Source organism: Fusarium solani (assembly GCF_023522795.1).
Source record: "Fusarium solani strain SB1 chromosome Unknown bctg00000000, whole genome shotgun sequence".
Lineage (NCBI taxonomy): Eukaryota > Fungi > Ascomycota > Sordariomycetes > Hypocreales > Nectriaceae > Fusarium > Fusarium solani.
In genome coordinates, this window is record NW_027072157.1 from 6,377,965 (window position 1) to 6,398,711 (window position 20,747).

General features: G+C 52.5%; 8 protein-coding genes across 8 annotated transcripts; 4 read left to right on the forward strand and 4 right to left on the reverse strand.

The window, feature by feature from the left end:
* Positions 1-239: 239 nt before the first annotated feature.
* On the forward strand, positions 240-2,650 carry MRS44_002033 (uncharacterized protein; the record flags this gene model as incomplete). The annotated part of the gene is made up of 7 exons (XM_065623928.1): positions 240-605; positions 662-750; positions 816-1,050; positions 1,098-1,388; positions 1,445-1,539; positions 1,595-2,015; positions 2,072-2,650. The coding sequence occupies 7 exons, from the start codon at positions 240-242 to the stop codon at positions 2,648-2,650; spliced, it is 2,076 nt and encodes a 691-aa protein (XP_065480337.1).
* A 922-nt stretch (positions 2,651-3,572) lies between these two features.
* Positions 3,573-5,213, reverse strand: MRS44_002034 (uncharacterized protein; the record flags this gene model as incomplete). The annotated part of the gene is made up of 4 exons (XM_065623929.1): positions 3,573-3,934; positions 3,989-4,428; positions 4,483-5,051; positions 5,100-5,213. 4 exons carry the CDS (start codon positions 5,211-5,213, stop codon positions 3,573-3,575), a joined length of 1,485 nt encoding a protein of 494 aa, XP_065480338.1.
* A 515-nt stretch (positions 5,214-5,728) lies between these two features.
* On the reverse strand, positions 5,729-7,299 carry MRS44_002035 (uncharacterized protein; the record flags this gene model as incomplete). Its single annotated transcript, XM_046283274.2, has 2 exons — positions 5,729-6,972; positions 7,026-7,299. The coding sequence occupies 2 exons, from the start codon at positions 7,297-7,299 to the stop codon at positions 5,729-5,731; spliced, it is 1,518 nt and encodes a 505-aa protein (XP_046123389.2).
* A 1,015-nt stretch (positions 7,300-8,314) lies between these two features.
* Positions 8,315-10,728, reverse strand: MRS44_002036 (uncharacterized protein; the record flags this gene model as incomplete). Its single annotated transcript, XM_065623930.1, has 3 exons — positions 8,315-8,744; positions 8,836-9,060; positions 10,322-10,728. 3 exons carry the CDS (start codon positions 10,726-10,728, stop codon positions 8,315-8,317), a joined length of 1,062 nt encoding a protein of 353 aa, XP_065480339.1.
* A 565-nt stretch (positions 10,729-11,293) lies between these two features.
* MRS44_002037 (uncharacterized protein) lies at positions 11,294-12,897 on the forward strand (the record flags this gene model as incomplete). Its single annotated transcript, XM_046268960.2, has 2 exons — positions 11,294-12,543; positions 12,597-12,897. The coding sequence occupies 2 exons, from the start codon at positions 11,294-11,296 to the stop codon at positions 12,895-12,897; spliced, it is 1,551 nt and encodes a 516-aa protein (XP_046123390.1).
* A 1,018-nt stretch (positions 12,898-13,915) lies between these two features.
* On the forward strand, positions 13,916-15,422 carry MRS44_002038 (uncharacterized protein; the record flags this gene model as incomplete). Its single annotated transcript, XM_046281810.2, has 3 exons — positions 13,916-14,436; positions 14,492-14,706; positions 14,761-15,422. 3 exons carry the CDS (start codon positions 13,916-13,918, stop codon positions 15,420-15,422), a joined length of 1,398 nt encoding a protein of 465 aa, XP_046123391.2.
* Positions 15,423-15,531: 109 nt separating this feature from the next.
* MRS44_002039 (uncharacterized protein) lies at positions 15,532-18,015 on the forward strand (the record flags this gene model as incomplete). Its single annotated transcript, XM_065623931.1, has 11 exons — positions 15,532-15,576; positions 15,671-16,201; positions 16,282-16,383; positions 16,448-16,492; positions 16,550-16,566; positions 16,620-16,722; positions 16,772-17,067; positions 17,252-17,337; positions 17,395-17,514; positions 17,582-17,764; positions 17,852-18,015. The coding sequence occupies 11 exons, from the start codon at positions 15,532-15,534 to the stop codon at positions 18,013-18,015; spliced, it is 1,692 nt and encodes a 563-aa protein (XP_065480340.1).
* Positions 18,016-18,024: 9 nt separating this feature from the next.
* Positions 18,025-19,708, reverse strand: MRS44_002040 (uncharacterized protein; the record flags this gene model as incomplete). Its single annotated transcript, XM_046283275.2, has 4 exons — positions 18,025-18,101; positions 18,329-19,112; positions 19,166-19,498; positions 19,547-19,708. The coding sequence occupies 4 exons, from the start codon at positions 19,706-19,708 to the stop codon at positions 18,025-18,027; spliced, it is 1,356 nt and encodes a 451-aa protein (XP_046123393.2).
* Between the last annotated feature and the right edge of the window lie 1,039 nt (positions 19,709-20,747).

A 20,747-nucleotide genomic window follows, 5' to 3' on the forward strand; every position in this document is an offset into this window, starting at 1 on the left:
CATCAATCCATGTGTGATAGGACTTTCCCAGTCTGTTCTGCCGCAGATTTCTATGTTTTCTGAAATCTAAAGAGGATGGGCGCAGATTGTCATTGTGATCTAGAAGGGTGCGTGTCCAAGAAAGGCACGCAGCAAAGATAAATAGTCAAGCTTCGCTGTCTCATTCCCACAAACCCATCCATCCATCACAGCTCAAACACTCCATCTATCTTTCTTGAATACCCTCCCTCCTTTTCACCATGGCCGACCCCTCCAAGCCTGGTGTCTCTTTTGGCATCACTGGCATCCCTGCTGAGAATGTCGAGCATCGAACCAAAGACATTCCCTATGCGCCGGGAATGCCCCTTCGTCGGGAAATCAGCAAGCTCGCCAAATCGAAGGAGCCGAAAGACCAGAGGCAATGGACTCTCTATGTCCTGGCCCTTGAAAGGTTCAAGAATCTTCCCGTGGATGAGAAGCTGTCTTACTTCCAGGTCGCTGGGATCCACGCCTATCCCCAGCTAACCTGGGATGAGGGCGAACCTTCGAAGAAGGGCGGATTCTACTGCACCCATGGCCAGTTGACATTCTCCACCTGGCACAGGGTGTACATGCTTCTCTTTGAGGTGATTCGCTCCCCTTAAATGGCAAAAACCTGAGCTACATGCTAACGTCTCCCTAGCAACTCGTCTGGAAGCACATGAAGGATATCATCGAGGAATGGAAGCTTGAGAAAGATGAGAATTCCATCTGGAGGGAGGCAGCTGACACGTGGCGCCTGCCTTACTGGGACTGGGCTCGTCGCCAGGTCTATGCCGAGACCTTTGCTCTCCCAGAAGTGCTGACCATGGCAACCGTCAAGATCTTCCCCCCAAGAGCAAGGCAGAGCTGTACGAGGAGAAATACCCCAATCCCCTCTATGGGTTTGACAACCCGGAGAAGGACAAAGAGACTGGGGATCCGCTGCCTTTTGGCAAGATGCCAAAGGGCAAGGAGAAGTACAACATCAACGACAATCAAAAGGACAAGAACCCTATTCCCAACAAGCCCGCCTCTGACAGAGTCCTCCCCGTAAGTAACCCCTTACCCCTACGTCAACAGCTTCTCATTTCTTTTAGTGGTCCCTAACCAACAGCACCGGACGCTGGGCTATCCAGATTAAGCCTGGAAAGATGTACACTGGCCTCGACGGCGTGAACAACTTCATGGCCGCCAACCGCTTCTTTGGAGCAAGCGTCATTGGGAGAGTGGCACCCAGGTGGGTAGGTCATAACCCTGGGAACCTGTCTGAAAAGGTCAATCGCATGATGACAGACTACACATGGGGTCTATTTGCATCTACAAAGTGGAGAGGGGAACATCGCAAAGACTCGAACAACTTCTCATCCCTCGAAGCAATCCACAATACTGTTCATATGAGTCGCTCGACGTTCTCGAGTAGGCAAATACTAAACAGACATGATAGGGAGTTACTGGTGGAACTGACTTCGACACGGGCGTGGGACACATGTCAGCTGTCCCCGTGGCCGCCTTTGATCCCATCTTCTGGCTCCATCACTGGTTCGTACTCTTCTCGGTCATCATGGCGATTTACAGCATCAACTAACCGCATCAGCCAAATTGACCGCCTCCTGGCCATGTGGCAGTCATTGAACTGGAAACGCTGGTGGGATGAGAGCGCCGACAAGCATCCCGTTGACCCGAACCTGCCCGGCGAACCAAACCCTCCCAGGCGTGACATCGCGCCAAACGAGGATCTCAAGCCTTTCCACAGACATGACGGAAAGCCCGAGTACTGGAATTCAGACGACTGTCGAGACTGGACCAAGCTTGGTTACCAGTATGATGACCTTGTTCCCCACCCTGACGCAGTCAAGGACGGTTATCTTGACGAGGAGCACTACAAGACAGACCTCCTGGCATACGTCAACAGCACTTACCCTGGGGCCGCACTGGCTGTAAGCAAGATAAGAGGACCAGGTATCGAGACCCCTGATGGCCTTTCAGATAAGAAGGGCGCACCTTTCCCAGACTACGTCATCAACGTTGTCTATGACCGCTACGCATTGGGGGGATTTCGTACTCGATCAAGTTCTGGCTTGGCGGCCCTAGTAACGAACCCCAAACGAACGAGGTGGAGGAGAACTACATCGGCGAAGTCTTTACTTTCACAGGAAGTTTCTCGAGTGAGGGAGGCTGCGAGAACTGCAAGCGCCAGGCCGAGGAGGGGGCCCTTTCCTTTGACCAGGTGCCCATCACCATCCCGCTGCTGAGCCACATTTTCGACAAGGCCAAGGACCATCCCATCGAGAATCTCACCGACAAGGAGGTCGAAGAGTATCTCAAACTCCATCTGGGTTGGACCTACGTCCAGCACGGAGGCCACAAGCTCAATCCAGAGGAGTTCCCAAAGACCGAGATCTCTGTAATGAAGGGCCAAGGAGTTCCCCAATACACCGAGCCCGAGCAGAAGCTGGAAGCTGAGCTGGTTTCTATCGCTACCATGTCGGTTGCCTCTTTGGACGCTCTGCCAGTAAACCCCGTGGCCAACCTGTCCCAGGCAACAATCGACGAGCCCAAGTCGCGTGCTCTGCCTCCCACCTACTCCAAGTACGAGCCCATCTATGATGCTACCGATGGAAAGACGGGAGGCCTCAGCCGCCCGTCTTGATCACTTCAAGGTTGCCCTCTGTCACCTGATCCTCTGGACTTTCTCTTCTTTGAGCCCAGTGCTTGCATTGTTTCAAGAAACTTGCTTTCTTAGCTATTCATTCTTTAGTAACGAGAGAATCTTGGGTGTGATCTTCAATACTCAACTCCGGTCCTTATCTAGGTAGTCTAGTTGAATTTAGTTGTATTGCGATCCTATTGCTCATCTGTTTCTACTCTTTGAATGTCAACTGGTAGACCTTAGACACGGTGCAAGAGGGTGTCCGTAATGCCGTATACCCGGGTGCTTTCAGATTCTCTCGTGAAAGACGGCAATGAAGCACGGCAGGACATTCACTGTGGTAAGTCAAACCAAACCAAGAAAGCAGGTCGTCCAATAGCTTTCACATGCAGCAAAAGCAAAGACAATATCTATCCGTCTTTGGAAACGCCTGGGATCGGGGCTGGCTGATGGTTGACGAAACGAGCGGAAGCGTTCGTCTCGACCGCGCGGCACGGCACGGCACGTGGCCTGCTAGCCTGGAACAGGCTTCGATTGGGCCAAACCCATTCCTCTTTCGGACCTGCCCGCTTGCATCGTTGCATCGAAGAGGGGAAAGGGAAAGTGGCTGATGATAGAACCCGTTTCGGTGCGGCTGACGACCGGGGTTACGAGCTACTGTCGTCAATGGCTTCAATAGACTCGGCTGAGCTCAAACAAGCTCCACTAGATGGCTGAAGTCCATGTATCAGATTTGCCGCATACGCTTCAGAGAGACATACTAGGCGGTTGACAAGCATGTGCATCACATCTTCACATCGCAGCTGAACTCGAAGAAAAGTGAGCGGGGAATTTTGCCTCGAGGACATGTGTGTAAAGAGAAGAATTGACAGGAGGCTTTTCCAAGCTAGACACTCTTGTACAATGGGATTCTCATTCATTACTACTTCTCTGGACGTAACTCAATTATACTTGACAACAATGGCTGTTGGCTACCACCCACGTGCAGGGAGCCCACGTTGTCGGGTGCCACCTCATATCCCGTGGCTAACCTCTCGACGTCGTGGCCAGCCTGGATTATTCCGGCTTGTGAGAGATAGAAATGCTGTCCCATCCAGGACGTCACCTTAGGAGGGCCGACCCAGATCCTGACACCACAGATGGCGACGGCTGCGATACCCATGACGAGGAAGACAATGGCGGCAACCTTGTACAAGCCCGTCCCCTGGCGGGAACCGACGAAGAAGGGATACTCCAAATTATCACGGTCGAGTTCGTCGATAAGCACGGTACCGATCCTCTCCTCTTGCCCGAATGGTCGGGCTTACCGCTTCAGATGGGCGAGCAGATCCGCGTCACCAGCCTGAGATGCCCACGCTGCCATGGCACCCCTCACGAAGGCGCTGACGCCCTGCTGCGGCGTCGTCCCTGACGAAGACAGCATCGCGTTGACCCAGTACTGGAACTCAGGCAGGCTGTCGAAGACGACCTCAGCAGTCACCGGCGTTTCGTCCCACTTGAGCACCGTGACGCCGCCTGTTCCCGTACCGTTCAAGAATCCGCAGCCCCGGCTGGACACGCGCCTCTGCACCTCAACGACAAGGTAGTTCAGCTCCGACATGCTTCGCTGTTCCACGAGCACCTCGCCTTCTGATCTCGCCTCGGAGGTTGCGAGATCTGCCCATTGTATCTCCATCAACCCGTTCCGCAAGAGGCGATACTCAATAGTGGCCTGCGCGCTGTCGTTGGTGGTCGAGGGAAGCCACTCTTTGTTCGTCGCCTTGATCCGCGTCCAGTTCCTATTTTCGGTCGTCGACATGTAGAATCGGTCTTAGGGCTCGTTCGGCCGCCACGCCCCAGTCATGATGGTCTCCTTAGTCACAAGCTCTCCCTCGTCGCCGGTCCCAAAGGTGTCGCCACAGTCAGGCCAGCCGACCATGAAAATTCCCCTGGGGATCGCGGTCTGGTTGCTGAGGATCGTGTGGTGAAAGGCCTGGTTGTCCCCGCCGCCGGGCGTGTCGCTGAACCAGGGGCTGAGGTTGCCGTTCTGGAACCCATCGACGGGAGGGAGACGCAGAACAATGTCCTCGGCGCAAGGGCCACAAGAGTCGAGATGGACACCTCCGAGACGCCAAACTTGTATCCTATCGACGTGATGACGGTAAGTAGCGCGACAGCGTACCGCCCGAAGACGAGGCGCGGGAACCCGCGAAAACCGATGTTGGTCGGGGCCCTGGGCTGGGAGTTCAGGTAGGTAGCGAGCGTAGTTGAGGCCTTCTTGCGCCGTGGCTTGTCGGGAACACCGCCAGTCGAAGAAGTGGGTGTATGCCTCGCCTGTTCCGTAGGAGATGGCACCGAAGCAAATACCGAGTAACGCGACCCAAGTCTGCACGCTGAGAGCGCTGCCGATGCGGAAGTTGGCCTGCTAGGGGTCCGAGGCGAAGTCGCGCTGGTGTCCGCTGAAATTGACGATCGCATTGAGAGAGAAGAGGATGAGCATTACGCCGCCGAGAGAGAGTGCCGCCAGAGACAGCAGGCCCAGGCGCTGGAGCCTTGCGAGAGGCGAAGACGGAGTCGCGTCCATGGCGTGCGTGCGACAAGCTTGAGAGCCAGAATTGAGGATATGAATCTCGGGGCCATGATCAGATTTTCAGTCCCTGAAGCTGACGCCACCTCGCTTGTTGGCGTTCAGCTGAGGCGTTGCCAAGATATTAGCCTGCACGTTGTCGGTTGTCAGTTGGACCTGGGCGTGGTGGACGCCTTGCCAAGAACGCCTTATTCCCTTTATAGCCTGGGATATGACTCATGAGAGATCGCCATGATTAGTATGAAGCAAGGAAAGTGTAGGAGAATAGACATTAACTATCTCGCCATAACCCTATATGAAATGGGGGAGGTAGCGAAAAGTCAGCGCCTAGTAGTCGTAGTTCTGCGTAGAGCATTGGAGGAGCTACTGAAAGAGAGTCTAGGATGATAAGCACACGGGCATTCAAGAGAACAGCTTGTATCATTTGGGACCCTAGGAATGTCTCAATTTAGTGATTGAATTTATGATATAGTGGGCGTCATCCATAAGGATAACTCCTTTGCAACAGCAATTTAGTCCTCTACCTCACCCTCTCCTATCGTAATGCGTGGTCCCTCATAATTCTTCCTTCCGTCAACAACCCACTGCACAAGAGAGATAACAATGATAACAGCGAAAGCCACCACGCAATAATTCATGGTGGTTCCGTCTACAGGCAGCGCAGGAGGGAAGAGGAAGAGCACACTAGTAACAACAGTGTAAACAAGCCCGATGATATTGGCCGTCCATCCAAGCCAGTTTGGTAGCGTAAACGCCCGCTCAGGCAACTTCGATCGTCCTTGTAGAACAAGAAGCCCAACTGGCATTCCATAGCTGATGCCCAGTGCGACGACCGAGGAGGCGATGATGGCATTGAAAGCGACGGTTGAACCAAGATAGATGCAGCCAAAAACGAGAGTGATTGCGACATTGAGGTAAAGGGCATTGAGCGGCACTCCCAGTTTTGGGTGAACCTTCCACCAGATACGCGAAGCCGGAAGACCACCGTCTCTAGCGAAAGCGAATACCATGCGAGAAGAGGTTGTCATGACAGCAATGGCTGCAAAGACGAGGCAGAGTAGAGGGAACATCAAGAGGCACACCGCGCCAACCTTGCTATTCGTCGCGAGATAGAAAATCTCGAGCAGAGGGCCTGCAGTCGAGCTGATGATAGTCGATGCATTGACCATCCCTCCGGATACGAACAGTACCACGACCAAGAACAGGAATCCAGTTGTGATACCGATGTACTGGCAGTACAACATGATCTTGGGTCCTTCAATGGCAGCATTAGGGATTTCCTCGATCATGTGTGCCACGGCGTCAAATCCGGTCAGACCTAGACCGCCCTGCAAGAGGCCGAGCAGCCAGGCAATTCCGTCTGGCCACCCTGTGGTGTTGATAAAGGTTGCGAACACGTAGTCTGCCGTAGCGTAGTCAGGGGCTGCGCAGGCCAGAAGAGTGATGGAGATGATAAAGAACCCAGCGATGCTCCATGTAAATGCAACGCCATTGATTCGAGGGAGGACGGAGTGAAGAAAGGCATTGGTGGCGAAGGCGACACAAGCGATGCCAAGGTAGATCAGGAACTGGTGCCACCTCTGAAACTCGTAGTCGGGGTTTTGAAGAGAAATGATATTGATGATCAGAGTGCTCGAAAGGGAACAGTTTGTGGCAACCAAGCTGACCCAACCGCTCATGTTGATCCACCCAGTCACCCATGAGAGTGGAATCTTGAGCGACGGGGGAGCAATTGTCGCAACCCAGTGGTATTGGCCTGTATTCCTTGTTAGTGACGAAGAGACCATATTGTGAGGTTGTGATACTAACCTCCAGCTGTGGGTAGTGCTGAGAGAAACTCGGCGAGACTGGCAGCAAGAGACAAATTGCAGATGCCCGCGGTGACCAGTCCCCAGATGACGGCAATAGGGCCACCTGAGGGTAGGGCGAGGGAAAGAGATGCGGCCAGGGCTGTCCATGAGTTCAGGATAGCAAAAGCTAACCCTAGCATGGTCCAGCGACTAAAGTTGCGTTGGAACGACTGGGAATGACCCAGCTGAGCCAGCTGGAAATCATCTATATTGGTGCTTTGTTTGATACTCATCGCGCATTGGAAAGAGAGTAAGTTGCGTTGAAAGAGATATTTGGCTTGCACGAGCGAGGAGGCTACATTTCTATGACCAAAGATGCCATCTGCAAGGTACGTCTTATCTCGAATAACTAATGACCTCGTTTGCTACCCTTGCTACCCTCCTTCCCAAAAGGTGCAATAAAGGGAGACGGATGCCGATATCACCTCACCGAATCGCGGGGAAGCAAGTTGACTGGCTGATTCGCTAGTTCGTAATACAACTTCCGATGTCATGCGAGCAAGGTCATCTGCATCTTCGAACTAGGCGGCCGCCAAGCAGGGGAAAGGTCGGTCATCATCCACCCTTATCTTGAAGATGCGGGGAAACCCTGTCGACGGAGAGATATGCGCGCTCTAAACGCAAATCCGATCCTTTTTGATACATTGCAATCTATTGTCCCAACTCGGTAAGCGTACCTCGCGATAGCCTGGCGTCCCGCAACATGGATGTCAGTGCTGGATAACTAAGATAGATTGGGTGATTGATCCGAATTGCTTCCGTGACAGAGGTCATGCTGAAGTCACAGTCGACTTTCATGTGCCATTTGGCTTTGGTATTCTGGAAACTCTGCTGCATAATTCCTTCTAAGAATGATGAAGATGGAAACAGCCAGCGCCCTGTGAATACATAACGGTACTTCCAGCTTCGACACCTTCACCTCATTTCAACCCCAGGAACCCATGTGGAGACGCGTCATTCCGGCCCTTCCTTGAAAGCTGGGGTACCCGTTGGCTCATGTGGGTCTAGCGACCCAGGCGAGCCAACCTAGCAAGCTAGGTTGGCCACAAAATTGTGAGACAGCCACAAAATTGTGAGACACTGTGGGGCCCTGTTTTCCCCCTTGAAATGCCTCTTTTTTCGGTCTCTCAGTTTTGGAAGCCGTCTAGAGTGATTTGTGAAGGTGCAAAAGAGCAAGTTGAAGCCATTGGCGATGCCTGATGTGATGATATTGATGATATTGACTGTAGCTATGATAGAAGCCGCCGCCTAAGCCTCCAAGGCCGCCGCCTTCCTGGACGATTCCTCATACAAATTTGGCTGTGAGAGCGTCTTTTTAGCCCTCCGGGCTGGCTTCTTATGCGGCCCTTGCTTGCGTGATGATGCTCGTGATCCTCTATATCCCTGATATGTGGTGTTGAGGCCGTATCGGGCACGGCGTAGAGGGAAGTTCAGGTGGCAAAGACGGCAACCGCGGCGGCGAGGGTGTAACCGGCGGCGATGAGGGCATTCGCAGTTGAGGTTCAAATAGAGGGAGTTCCTCGTCATCTTCTTCTTCCTCTTCCTCTTCTTCTTCCTCGGGAGGAGCCGGTTCGAGCTAGAAAGTGATGCTATCGTCACTTCCTGCGAGAGCGGTCCAGTCCATCGCGCTGAGGGGTTTCGGGGCAAAACTGGCGTTATGAATAGCTTCGTGGACTTCCTGCGGAAGTTAGGTATCTATCATGAAAGGGTCAGGCTTTTGGGTAAGTATCTAATGCATAGTCGAGCGTTGTATCTCCATAGAATAATACTCAATGTCCTTCCCTGTGTGCTCCAACCACTGAGACCACGATGCCTTCTTCTTCACGCCGTCGACGGTAATCTCTTTCTCTTGCCGCCATTGGTCCTTGATCTTCTTCATCTCCTGGATGACGAGGCTGCGAGCGGTCCGGACCTGTGCCTTCTCCTCCTTCTGCCGGGCTTCGGCGATAACCTCCTCTTGCTGGTCTCGAATCTCCTGTAGACTGACGTTATGACTAGAATCTCCTATCGGCTTCGCTCTCTTCCCTCTTTCTTGGCGTTATATCTCTTCTCAATCCGAGCCCGGCGGTCATCGACATAAGCAGTGACTGTAGATTCAAGAACCACAGCCTCCGTGACGACATTACGTATCTGACGAAGTCCGGCACGCGTGGGGGAGCTGAAGGTATCGCCGTATCGGTCTGAGAGTCGTTTGGCGGTATCTGCGGCGGCCTAGAAGCGGGATTCCTGAGGAAGGAGGGAGGCAAAGGCCGGGTCAACGGCCTGCTTCGCCTGAAGCTGCTTCTTGGCTAGGTATGCCATTGCCGGCTCAGGATTTGGTGGATAGATGCCTAACTTCTCGAAGCCTGAGATAATATTATGTGCCGTGAATCCTTCCTCGAAGACTTCCTACTTTAGCTCAGTAACTCTATTAATATAAAAGAAGAGGTATAACTTGCCTAAAAGCCGCGGACGAAGTCAGCCCTAGAGAAGGAGATATTTCCCTTTCGAAGCCACCTGCCGAGAAGCTTCTGGTGGGCGTTCTTCAGCGGCTGAAAGACTCCAACATCCATCGGCTATAGTACATGCGTAGAGTGAGGAGGCAAGGGAGCCGTGATAATATAGAACTTCGCACAATACTCTCTAACGGCGAAGACTCCGTGTCCCGTGAAGCCGTCAAAGACGATGAGTCTCCAGATAGTCGTATCAGCGGCCTGAGAAGTAAGAGGAATATCATATTAAATATGCTTTCGCACAGGATCTCTGAGGAACTCATCACACCCAAACCACTCCTCAAATGTCTATCCCGTACGCTGTGCCTTGGCGGACTTGGCCCAGGAACACCGGTTGAAGTGCATCATCCACTCGAGAGTAATCTCACCATTAGAGAAGGCCATGTCGGACTAGGCGAAGCGGATATCAGGATCGGCATCTATATACGCCCAATCTAGTGTAGGCCATGTCTTAAAGATAAGCCACGGCGGCATCGTATCACCCGCCGCGCTGCCCGTACCGATGAGGGTACAGGTCTCCCGGTTGGAAGGGGAGAGAACCTACTTCCTTATCCTTCGCCTTATCCGTACGACGAGGACCTTGACGCTTTCCCTGAGGACCCCGATCCTAATACCGGCCTAGTCAGTATTCCAGCACTCAGAGGCGCCGATATCGTGACTTCGGATAGTCTCAGCAAGGTTCTTGAACCACTATTTGAGGTCATCGAGACCGCCGGCTTCCCAGGACTCACGAGACTATTCTGCGGCTTTAAGGAATGCCTACTCAAGCTCAGGATAATCGTCACGGAAGCGAGCATACCACATCTTGCTGACCGGATCGGCATCAGGGTTCCTGCGCTGACGGAGGGTTATGGCGGCATCTTCTATCTCAGGCTTAGAGGCAGGGAACCCAGACCTCTCCATCCAGATGACGAAGGCCACGATAGCTTCATCTTCTTCGTCCGTGAGGACCCGCGGTCTGCCGACTTGCTGGGGCGTAAATCCGGTCTCTATCCTCGTCACGATCCTCTGAATAGAGGCAACAGAGGACCCGGGGTGGCGTGAGCAGGCGGCACGAAGTGAGAGAGGTTGAGTCATGCCGGCGGAAGAGGTTCGGTGGAGGCCCCGGGCGTGCCGGGCACGTGATGCCACGACTTCCCGGGCGGCCCTGAGATTCGCTTCACTCGGCATAATGAAGATGGACAAAAGAGAGGCAATTTCTACCGGTTTGTGTCGTGAAATCTGGCCAAAATAGGTGGTGATTACATGAAAATGAGGACATCATCAAGTGAGGGGCTGTCTCATAATTTTGTGGCTGTCTCACAATTTTGTGGCCAACCTAGCTTGCTAGGTTGGCTCGCCTGGGTCGCTAGACCCACATGAGCCAACGGGTAACTCTTTCAAAGGTCCCCAAAAATTGCTAGTCAACTGCCCAAATAGGCAACAAAATGGGCCAGCACTGAGTCCTGAGCGCAATCACGATAGCTACCTATCTAAGATGCGGTGGGTAAGCGCGAAGAATAATCTGCCTGATAGTCGTGCGGCAGGTTGGAGAAAGCTAATATCTATACCTTCCGGATAAGACATGGGATACGCACAGGACAACGGCAAGTCTACTATGTTCACGATCTGTCTATTTATACCATCGCCATGTTCCTCCACATCATGATGAATCGCCTCACCGTCTCACACCTCGTCGATTCAAGCTTACTTGTAAGCTTTTTTGAGCCACCCTTTCTTTTGGTCTTTGTTCAGTATGCGGCCTCTGTCTTCACAACTCCTTGCGTTGTCCTATGGCATTCTCCTAGGCACAGCACAAGCAGCAGTGATACCTCGCGAACCCGGCAAGACCTGCAAAAAGACTAAGGTCGCTGTTCTCGGTGCCGGTATCGCTGGAATAACGGCTGCTCAGACCCTGCACAATGCCTCAATTCATGACTTTCTCATTGTTGAACACAACGACTACATCGGCGGCCGAGTGCAGCACACTTCTTTTGGAAAGTCGTCGGACGGCAAACCCTTGACCGTGGAACTCGGCGCCAACTGGGTTGAAGGACTTGGGTCGAACCCTGTCTGGCGCTTGGCTCAGAAGCACAAGGTCAAGAACGTCTACTCCGACTATGACTCCCTCCTCACCTACGACCAAGACGGACCAGCCGACTATGCAGATGCCATGGAGGAGTTTGACGAGAAGTTCGACAAAGCGTCGAAAGAAGCCGGATACATCCAGACTGAGAACCTCCAAGACACTTCGGTGCGTGCAGGCCTCAGTCTTGCGGGATGGAAGCCTAGGCAGGATCCCTACAAGCAAGTTGCCGACTGGTGGGGATGGGACTTTGAAACTGCCTATCCCCCAGAGCAGTCCGGTTTCCAATTTGGAATTGCTGGAAACAATGCCACCTTCAAGCATTTCAGCGATGAGACCAACCTTGTTATCGACCAACGCGGCCACAACGCCTGGATCATCGGAGAGGCTATGGAGTTCCTTACCAAAGATGACCCTCGGCTACTCCTTAACACGACCGTCAAGAAAATTCACTACGGCAAAGAAGGCGTTATCATTCGAAACGAGGATGATACCTGCATCGAGGCCGAATTTGCGATTTGCACATTCTCTGTTGGCGTGTTGCAAAACGACGCCGTCACCTTTGACCCCGTCCTGCCCCGTTGGAAGAGGGAAGCTGTTGAGCAATTCCAGATGGGAACGTACACAAAGATCTTCTTGCAGTTCAATGAGTCGTTTTGGTCAGACGAGGCTCAATACTTTCTCTATGCCGATCCCGAGCGAGGTTATTACCCGCTATTCCAGTCGCTGAACGCGAAAGGATTTCTCGAGGGCTCCAACATTCTGTTCGCTACCGTGGTGGCGTCGCAGGCATACAAGGTAGAGTCGCAGTCTGACGAAGAAACCAAGGACCAAATTCTCGAGGTTCTCCGGTCTATGTTTCCCGACAAGCATATCCCTGAACCAACCGACTTTATGTACCCCCGATGGACCAAGACAGAGTAAGTCTCTTTTCTATGACGCATGTGTCACAATGATTAACCAGATTCGTTAGGTGGGCGTATGGCTCGTACAGCAACTGGCCAGTTGGCATGACCCTCGAGAAGCATCAAAACCTCCGTGCCAACGTCGACCGACTTTGGTTCGCAGGTGAGGCCAACTCTGCAGAATTCTTTGGATATATGCATGGAGCGTGGTTTGAGGGTCAGGAGGTAGGAGAGAGAATTGCCAGAATTATTAGTGGAAACGATACCGAAAAGTCGCAGCAGATGAAGAAGTATAAGGTCCTTCATGGAACGACGACGTTGGATGAATATGATGACTCCAACGGCTGGTCGACACCTTTGGACGACTGAGGAAGGATAGCATAGTCTAGAACCTTGATGAAGAGAAAAACATTAGGGAGTTAAGACTGATCTTGAAAAATTAGACATGAGACCCCGTCGCCCCATTAAACCCCGTTCCCGTAGCGCAGCCGACGTATTTTGCTTTTTATAATCATAGGGGACTGTTATCCTAAAGATAGCAGACAGGAGACTGGAAGAAGGAAAGAAAGGAGAAAAAAGAAAAACCCATTAGGAGGCCTAAAAATAACTTCGGGCTGTAGAGAGAACGTAGAGGTTGCAGCTAACGCGGAGCCGGGCGGCTCAACCATGCATGTCAGGCAGCGGCTGAACGCATCGCCCAATGCTAACCTGCAGCGTCATCTCTCCCACTCTTGGTCATTGCAAAATCAGGCTGTAGAGGCATGTTTTTCATCACTAAACCGTCCTAGAGATTAACACCTTTCGAATCCTAGTCATTGGAAGAGCCAGTCTCGGAAAGTCTTCTTAATCACGTTGCGTCCTTGGCGTGTCCTGTCTTATGGTCCCCACGCTCATGGCTAGGAGAAGGTTTCAATTTGCTGGGGTTTAGCAACAACGCCAACTGCCTAAGCTGGACGACGAGATACATTGCGTCTGGTACCGTATCAGCTGCATGCTATGTGGAGGGACATTTTTACTAAATTTTCAGGTTTCAGCCACAGCTAAAGAGACCTATGACACGGCTCACAACAGGATCAGGCTGTGGTGGCTTCCTTGGCATGCTTGAGCCAAAGTCGACTCAATAGGTCAATGGGGCGGCAAGACGATAACTACCGCTTGGGGGCTGGATTGTAAGGCTCTTGATTCTACTGCTATGCTCGTTGATGGCTTCTCTTTGGCTGCACAAGTTGTGTAATTGCCGCAACCTTCCAACCATCCTGTTATATTTAGCAACAAGCCTAGTCGCCTGAATACAAATACCTGTGCTGTTTTCCCCAAGAATCGCTGAAACCTTCCTTCCATAACTACTCTAATTCTACCTATTTCACTCTGCTCCGAACTTTTCACCATGTCCTCCACTCACAAAGACTCTGTGGACAATGACTTTGTGGAGGTATCAGCGGGCCAACTATCCACATCAAGCTCTGAGACGACGTTAATGAGTCGTTTGCACTTGCAATTCCGCTCCTATTGGTTGGTCGACAAATTTAGGACTCTTCTTCGAACGCTTGGGCTCAGTGTAGTTACCTTCCTTGGAGGCAATGACGATGAACCTCCCAAGGTCTTAATTGACTCTTCAAGACGGCTCGCAATAGCCCGCTGTGCCGTCCACATCATTCCCGCATTCTTGTCCATCGGCCTAACCACGCTCAACTGTTTAGGTTTCTTCATCGGCAATGAACTGCAGGGCCTCCAGGACCTAGATGAGCTCAAGCTCGGTGCGCTCCAGGTTGCGGCCAAAGTTCAGGAACTTCTCATAGTCGCAAGCGTGGGCTCTGTCATCTTCCATCTTCTTCGCCACGAACTTGTCTTTGGTAACGGTATAACCCTTGGGTTGCTCGTTTCGGGCTTCTCTTTTGCTCAACTTAGGTGAGAAGGTTAGACTAGCCAGACCATTGGTATCAACTGACAGGGTCCATTGCAGCTATTTCTGGTCCCCCGAGTTCCTGGGGAGTCTCGGTTGGGGTTGGGGTCATGGCGAAAATATGTCTCACGGACAGCGATGGAAACGTCACGGCTTTATTCTCCTCGTATTCATCGGCGGCGCTCTAGCTCTCCTGGCTGGTCCCGCGACGGCAGTGCTTATGATACCCAGGAAAATGAACTGGCCAGTCGGCGGTGGCATTTATTGGCTCAATGGTAAGTAATCAAGAAGCCTGTCCTTAGTGTCTCATGACTGATCTGGCTCTCTAGGAAGCGATGACCAGCTATGGCCCAAGTTCCTCAACGCAGACTATTATTCCGAAATCAACTGCACGCTCGACGCCGGGCAATTCACCGATAACAGGTGCCCTTCACACGGCTTTCTTCCCCTGTATCAGCACTTCATCTCGTGGTGGAACGGCTACAGCGCGGGATACACCTTTGAGCTGAACGATGGGTTCCAGCGAAAGGCAATCCACGCAAGGCCTGCGTTGGTCTCTGACGCCAACACCTGGGCCTACTCTGCGAATGCCGCGACTGCGGTTCTGCAGGACGCGATGAGAAGCTACCACAGGGGCGCTTTGAAACATCTGATCACGAAGCATCCATACCTGCATCCCTTCCCTAAGCGTCTAGATTGGGCGAAGCCGAAGCACTACCAGGTCGAGACAAAGGCACCAGCTGCGAGGGTCTTTTGCGAGCTCCAGGGCATCATGGATCTTGGTGGCAGAAACTTGACAGTCAAGTTCCCCAATTTGAAAGGCCTTGACGATTCAGTGAACACTCTACGCGACACCTTGATGTCGAACCTCATTGACAAAGCCTGCTGGCTTAGAGAATATTGCTACGCCTTGCCATTGTTTTGCCGCCGAGAGCTGCCCGAAACTCTGGCCGTGCTGCTTTTCATGCTGAGCACGACTGTCAAGAACTAGAAGATGAGAAGGGGCCTGAAGAGCCTTTTTAGTCTTTTATTGCGAGAAGCGCATCTTCTCAAAGCGATGCATAATAGGTTCCCCGCCTTGGGCAGTCGGTATTGGATCCATGGCTGGTCGGGCTCTCAACGCCCGACGACAGCCTGTGTTACAGGTAAGGCAAGGCGATCTCGTCCGTGAATAAGTGTATGCTTAAAGAGGGCAGCCGGTAGCCGAAGTCGCAGAGCCGCATTTTGTCAAGTGAACAGCGCCTTCCCCCCGCTTCCTTCCTGCCTCACGGCGGCCTGGCCGATCATGCTCTTCTCCAATCTCCGACAAAGGGACTCTTTCAAATCCTCATCCTCCAAACACTGTCATTTCTCGCTTGCGCTTCTGATCTCATCTCCCGCAACAGCGCTGATACCTACAGCGGCCTCGCCACCTTTTCTCAGCTCACGCATCACCCTCGCCCTCAGCCCTTTGGGGAGCTCCCAGCGCAGAAGCCGATGGCGCAGTTCGAGACCAACCTCGCCGGAGGGCCCAACACTCAACGGGCCCTGCTCGTGGCCACGGCCCAAGATATTCAACAGCTTCTAGGCAATAGTTCCCTCACGAGCGAGGCGCTGATCGACCTTTCCTTGCGACAGATCGAACAGTTTGACCCGAAAGGGGCAGCTCTGCAGGCTATGATCAAGGTTGCTCCTCGCGAAAAGCTCCTGGCGCAAGCACGAGGGTTGGATCAAGAGAGACAGCGAGGCCAAGTGAGAGGCCCATTACATGGCATTCCCATCATTCTCAAGGTGCGTTGAGCATTCGGCCAGCATGGCAATGCCTTGCCGCGTATCGCGCATGAGACCCTCCCAACACTGACCGAGAGTAGGACATTTTCAATACCCATCCATATTGGGAACTCCCCACGACGCAGGGTGCCAAAGTCCTGGAGCACGCTGAGAACGCTGGTGAATCCCGACTTGTGGAGCAGGTACGTAAACGCAAACCCTCCCAGTGTTCCCAACCTTCCGGGCCATTCTAACAATGTGCTGCAGCTCACCAAGGCAGGCTTGGTTGTGATCGGAAACGCGAACCTCCCCGTAAGTTCTTGACACCTATCGAATAGTCTTGAAAGCTGGTCCTAACTATTTTGGTAGGAGTTCGGAGCCGGCAAGTAGGCTATTCCCATGCTGACATTGGATCAATGCATGTCTGACGTGAAGAAAGAGGCGAAGGCGGCATCGGCGGCCTGTCAGCTCTCGGGGGTCAAGCAAGGTCTGCATACGTCTTTGAGATTGTCAAGAAAGAAGACAAACATCTTGCAAACCCGGTATGAGTGCCCCCGTTTGCTCGCTGTTTACTGACCATTCAATACCTAGAATCCTGGAGGCTCATCGACTGGGTCTGCCCTGGCTGTTGCCGCAGGATACTGTCCCATCTCGATCGGCGGCGAAGCGGACGGCTCGTTGACTACGCCAGCCAGCAGAGCTGCAATGTATGCTCTCAAGTGTACACCCCAAACCAATTCTACAGATGGAATCTTTCAAGTTGTGCCGACGTTTGAAACAGTTGGCGGCATGGCCAAGCCTGTCAGGGACTTAGCCAACATCACAAATGTCATCCTCCAAGCGGTCAAGGAGCCAAGGTCCATTCAGGTTCAGTTCAGGAGCGACTGGTGAGGAATTCGTCTACGCTTTGTTGATCCGCCAAAGTTCAAGTTGCCAGATTTTCTTTTCGACTCGTACGAAGCATATCTGGCGCAGGTTGTAAGTGCCCTTCGGCTAACCGTACCTTTCCAACTAATACATATTTGCCGTAGAAAGGAGCGATTGAGAAGGCCATCAGCATCATCAGACAAGGCGGGGGGCCGTTGATTATCCCGTCGATCTCACTCATCCTCGGGAGGTTAAGTTCAAAGATGAGTCAGGTTTCTTGAAGGTCCTGTGTGAGTTCACCGAGCTCAGGCTTGCCTTACGGGCTCCGGTCACTAACTGCTTTCTAGCCGCTGAGGTCCGTGACTCCGTCAACGCTTACCTCGCCGGACTCACCGACACCCCCGTCAGAACTTTAGAAGAGATCATCGACTGGAACAAGAAGCACCCCGAGCTTCAGGCTGGGATAGGTCTGCTCTCCTTGCCCCCCATGGCCAAAACGCTCCTGTTCCCCATCGAAACTAACAAACATACCAGAGCAAACATATCTGATTGCGGCACAAAACGACACGACGACTCCAGAGGAGCTCGCCGAAGCTCGAGCTTTTGTAAAGCAGGCCTCTGGCCCCGACGCGCTCTTCAAAGTCATGGATGAGCTGCAACTTGACGCTATCTGCACCCCCACAGATGGCCCGATCTGTACGCTTGTAGCTATGGCAGGTAAGTCTTCTGGCAGGAAGAAGAGATATCAAGCCATCTTCTGATGCCCAAATTCTTCAGGTTGTCCCACTGCATCTGTTCCCTTAGGTTATCTTGATCCCAGCGGTCGACCTTTTGGTCTGAGCTTCGTCGCGAGGCCCGGAAAGGAAGACACGCTGATTCAGCTGATGAGTGCTTGGGAAGCGACGTTTCCAGAGTGCAAGCTTCCCTCTGGGGTTCTTGATGCCATCAAGGGAGAGTCTATGCTTTGAGGCGCCCGACTAGGAGGGAGGATCGGGATATTTCTTGAGGCGCTCGATTAGTGTGTGATGAGGAGCATCGTTTTCTTTGAAGGGAACTATCACTTAAGCAGAGGAAATCTGGGCGTTGACTGCATTATTTGACGCCCCCATGCCGCACTGTCTAGAATCATTTGCAAGCAATCCACAACTTGCCGAACCTCAGACTGGCCATCCTCAACAGATACCTCAACCCCCACGTCACACCACTAGACTTAGCAATGTGTATTCTACAAGCATTGGGAGTACCACTGGTTCTGTACCTGGCAAGTCGATCCAGACTCACACAGAGTTGGTCCAGTCCATCCAGATCCGCCACACTGTCCATATTTAACCTGCCGTGGGCCACCAGTCTGGGTTGGCCCGGGAGTGGTTCCGGTGGTGGTCGAGCTTGGGGGTGGCACTTCGCCGCCGTTGACGGCAGCAGCGTGCTGATACACCAACGGCTGTGCCTCGTCGTCCTCAAGATAGATGGTGTTTCCGTCGTCGTGGTTCTTGCCGTAAGAGTATCCTGAGTAGCCGAACTGCCAGTACATATCGCTCACCTCGTGCTGCAGTGAGACTTCCTGCCACTTGCTCAAGACACTGACGCGGGTCGATTTGTCAGTCCAGCCGTATTCTTCATGGACAACAGGCTTTCCATTGGCTGCTTCGGCATGGTCGACGATCCACTGCTCAACCCACTGTGTCGTCTTGCTCCATGCCTGAGGATAGGAGTGGAATGTGTTGAAGTCGATGTTAGGCAACTTGAGCTCAGCGTCAAAGTCAGCACCGTCCGCACCGTTGTATGCCCAGTCGCTAGACACCCGGTTAAAGCCACCCTCGCTACCAGTGGTGACCAAGTGATCCGCATCGATCGACTTGATAAAGGTGCTCATCTCATCCATCCACGATGTCAGCAGTTTAGGACCGCAGTCGGGACCACGTGGGAGGTTGCGGCTGCCGTCGGCGCCGCAGCGGGGCTCATTGGCAAGCTCCCATGCGAAAACGGCGGGGGAGTCTTTGTATCTGTTCACGACAACCGAGACGTAGTTCTTGTACGCCTTCTTAATAGCTGGTAGGCGGTAGAACTACGTTGTTCCTTGTTAGATACTGACAGCCGGGGACAGGTGTTTCCACTTACGTCGTCGTGGTATTTTCCACCAAGGTTGACCGTGTACACATCCATACCTCCGTAATCAGCCCAGTTGTTCGTCAATGCCAAGATGAGCTTGATGCCAGTAGCTTCGGCAGCCTCGATGACAACGTCGAGAACGCCCAGGTCGATATCGACAGTCCCATCGGCGTTGAAAAACTGCATAACGGTCTCTTCTCCACCCGTGTTATACTTAGGCAGTCCACCTGAAACATAAGTTCTGTTGTTTTCATGGAACGCCCAGGTGCGGATGACCTTCAGACCAGCGTCCTTGGCGGCGACCATGCCAACCTTGACGTCCTGGTAGTGATCCTTTCCCCACTGCGAGGGTTAGAAAGAATTGTGAAAACTGATAACTAGCAGACATACAACGTTGAAGGGGAAATAGTAGGCGTTGCTACCGGCGAAGAAGAAGTCCTCGCCGCCGAGAGAGAACTTTTCTCCATTGGTAGTGACGAAACCAGCTGGTACTGCGGACACAAGAGTGCCTGCGAGTGCAGATCCAAGGGCGGCGATGGAGGTGCACTTCATGATGGAGTATTGTCAGGTCAGAGAGTTAAGGTGGAGATCAAGGGCATCCAAGTCCTACTGAGACTCGAGGCATATACTCCAAGACTGCTATATCAGACCTTTTATAACCATTTCAATGCAGGCACCTCTTTACTTTTACTCTCATTCCCCTCACTTACACATGTCTATGAGGCGAGAAGGTTAATTCATCTGGCGATGCCGGAGTTGGACACTCCGGAACGTCCAGATTCGGAACGGAATTGACGGTTCACCGCCAACGCGGGCCGGCCCGCCGGCTCCGAGGGGAAGCGGTTCAATATGCCCCTGCAAACCATAGAAAAGGCTATATACACAAAATTGTGGTCATCAGATGACCTCATTTTCATACCAAGCAGCCTAAAGATAATGCCCGCACGTCCGAGGCAACGGGATCAGTCCTGCCGATAGACAATTTCGCCCTGACGTCCGAACTCGCCAAGAATCATAGCATTATGAGATAATTTGATTACAAGAGCAGAACTTCAATCACGGCAACATTTTACACATTGAGGACCTCAAGTTCCATACCTTTGTTGTTGTTCTGCATTACAACTACCGTGTCACTGCGAAAACATAGCCATAGATTCTATACACTCAACCGGACCACTCCAAAGTATCGTCGATCGGTCCAAAACCGCAAAGTGACCACCCTACAAGATTAGCAATATCCCGTCAAAGTCATTTTAAAATTTACGTACCTTGGCATACCATCGGTACCACTTGACCTTGCCAGTGGTGCCTATCCATGCTTTCGGAGGGTTGCCAGATTCATACTTGAAGGCCGAGAACCCCATTGGCGCGTTGACATGTTCCCATTCTGTTGATGGATTTCCACCACTCATGTATTTCCGGTAGCTCCACAAAGCGTCGGTAGACGGCAGGTAAGCAAGTAGAGAGGCACACTCTTAAGGGTGAGGTCGAGAGTCGGGGTCTGATCAGACCACTGGATCATTTTCTCCCCAATCCAGATCAGCATTGCCACCGGACTATATCCTATTGCAATGCCGACAATTGAAGGGCG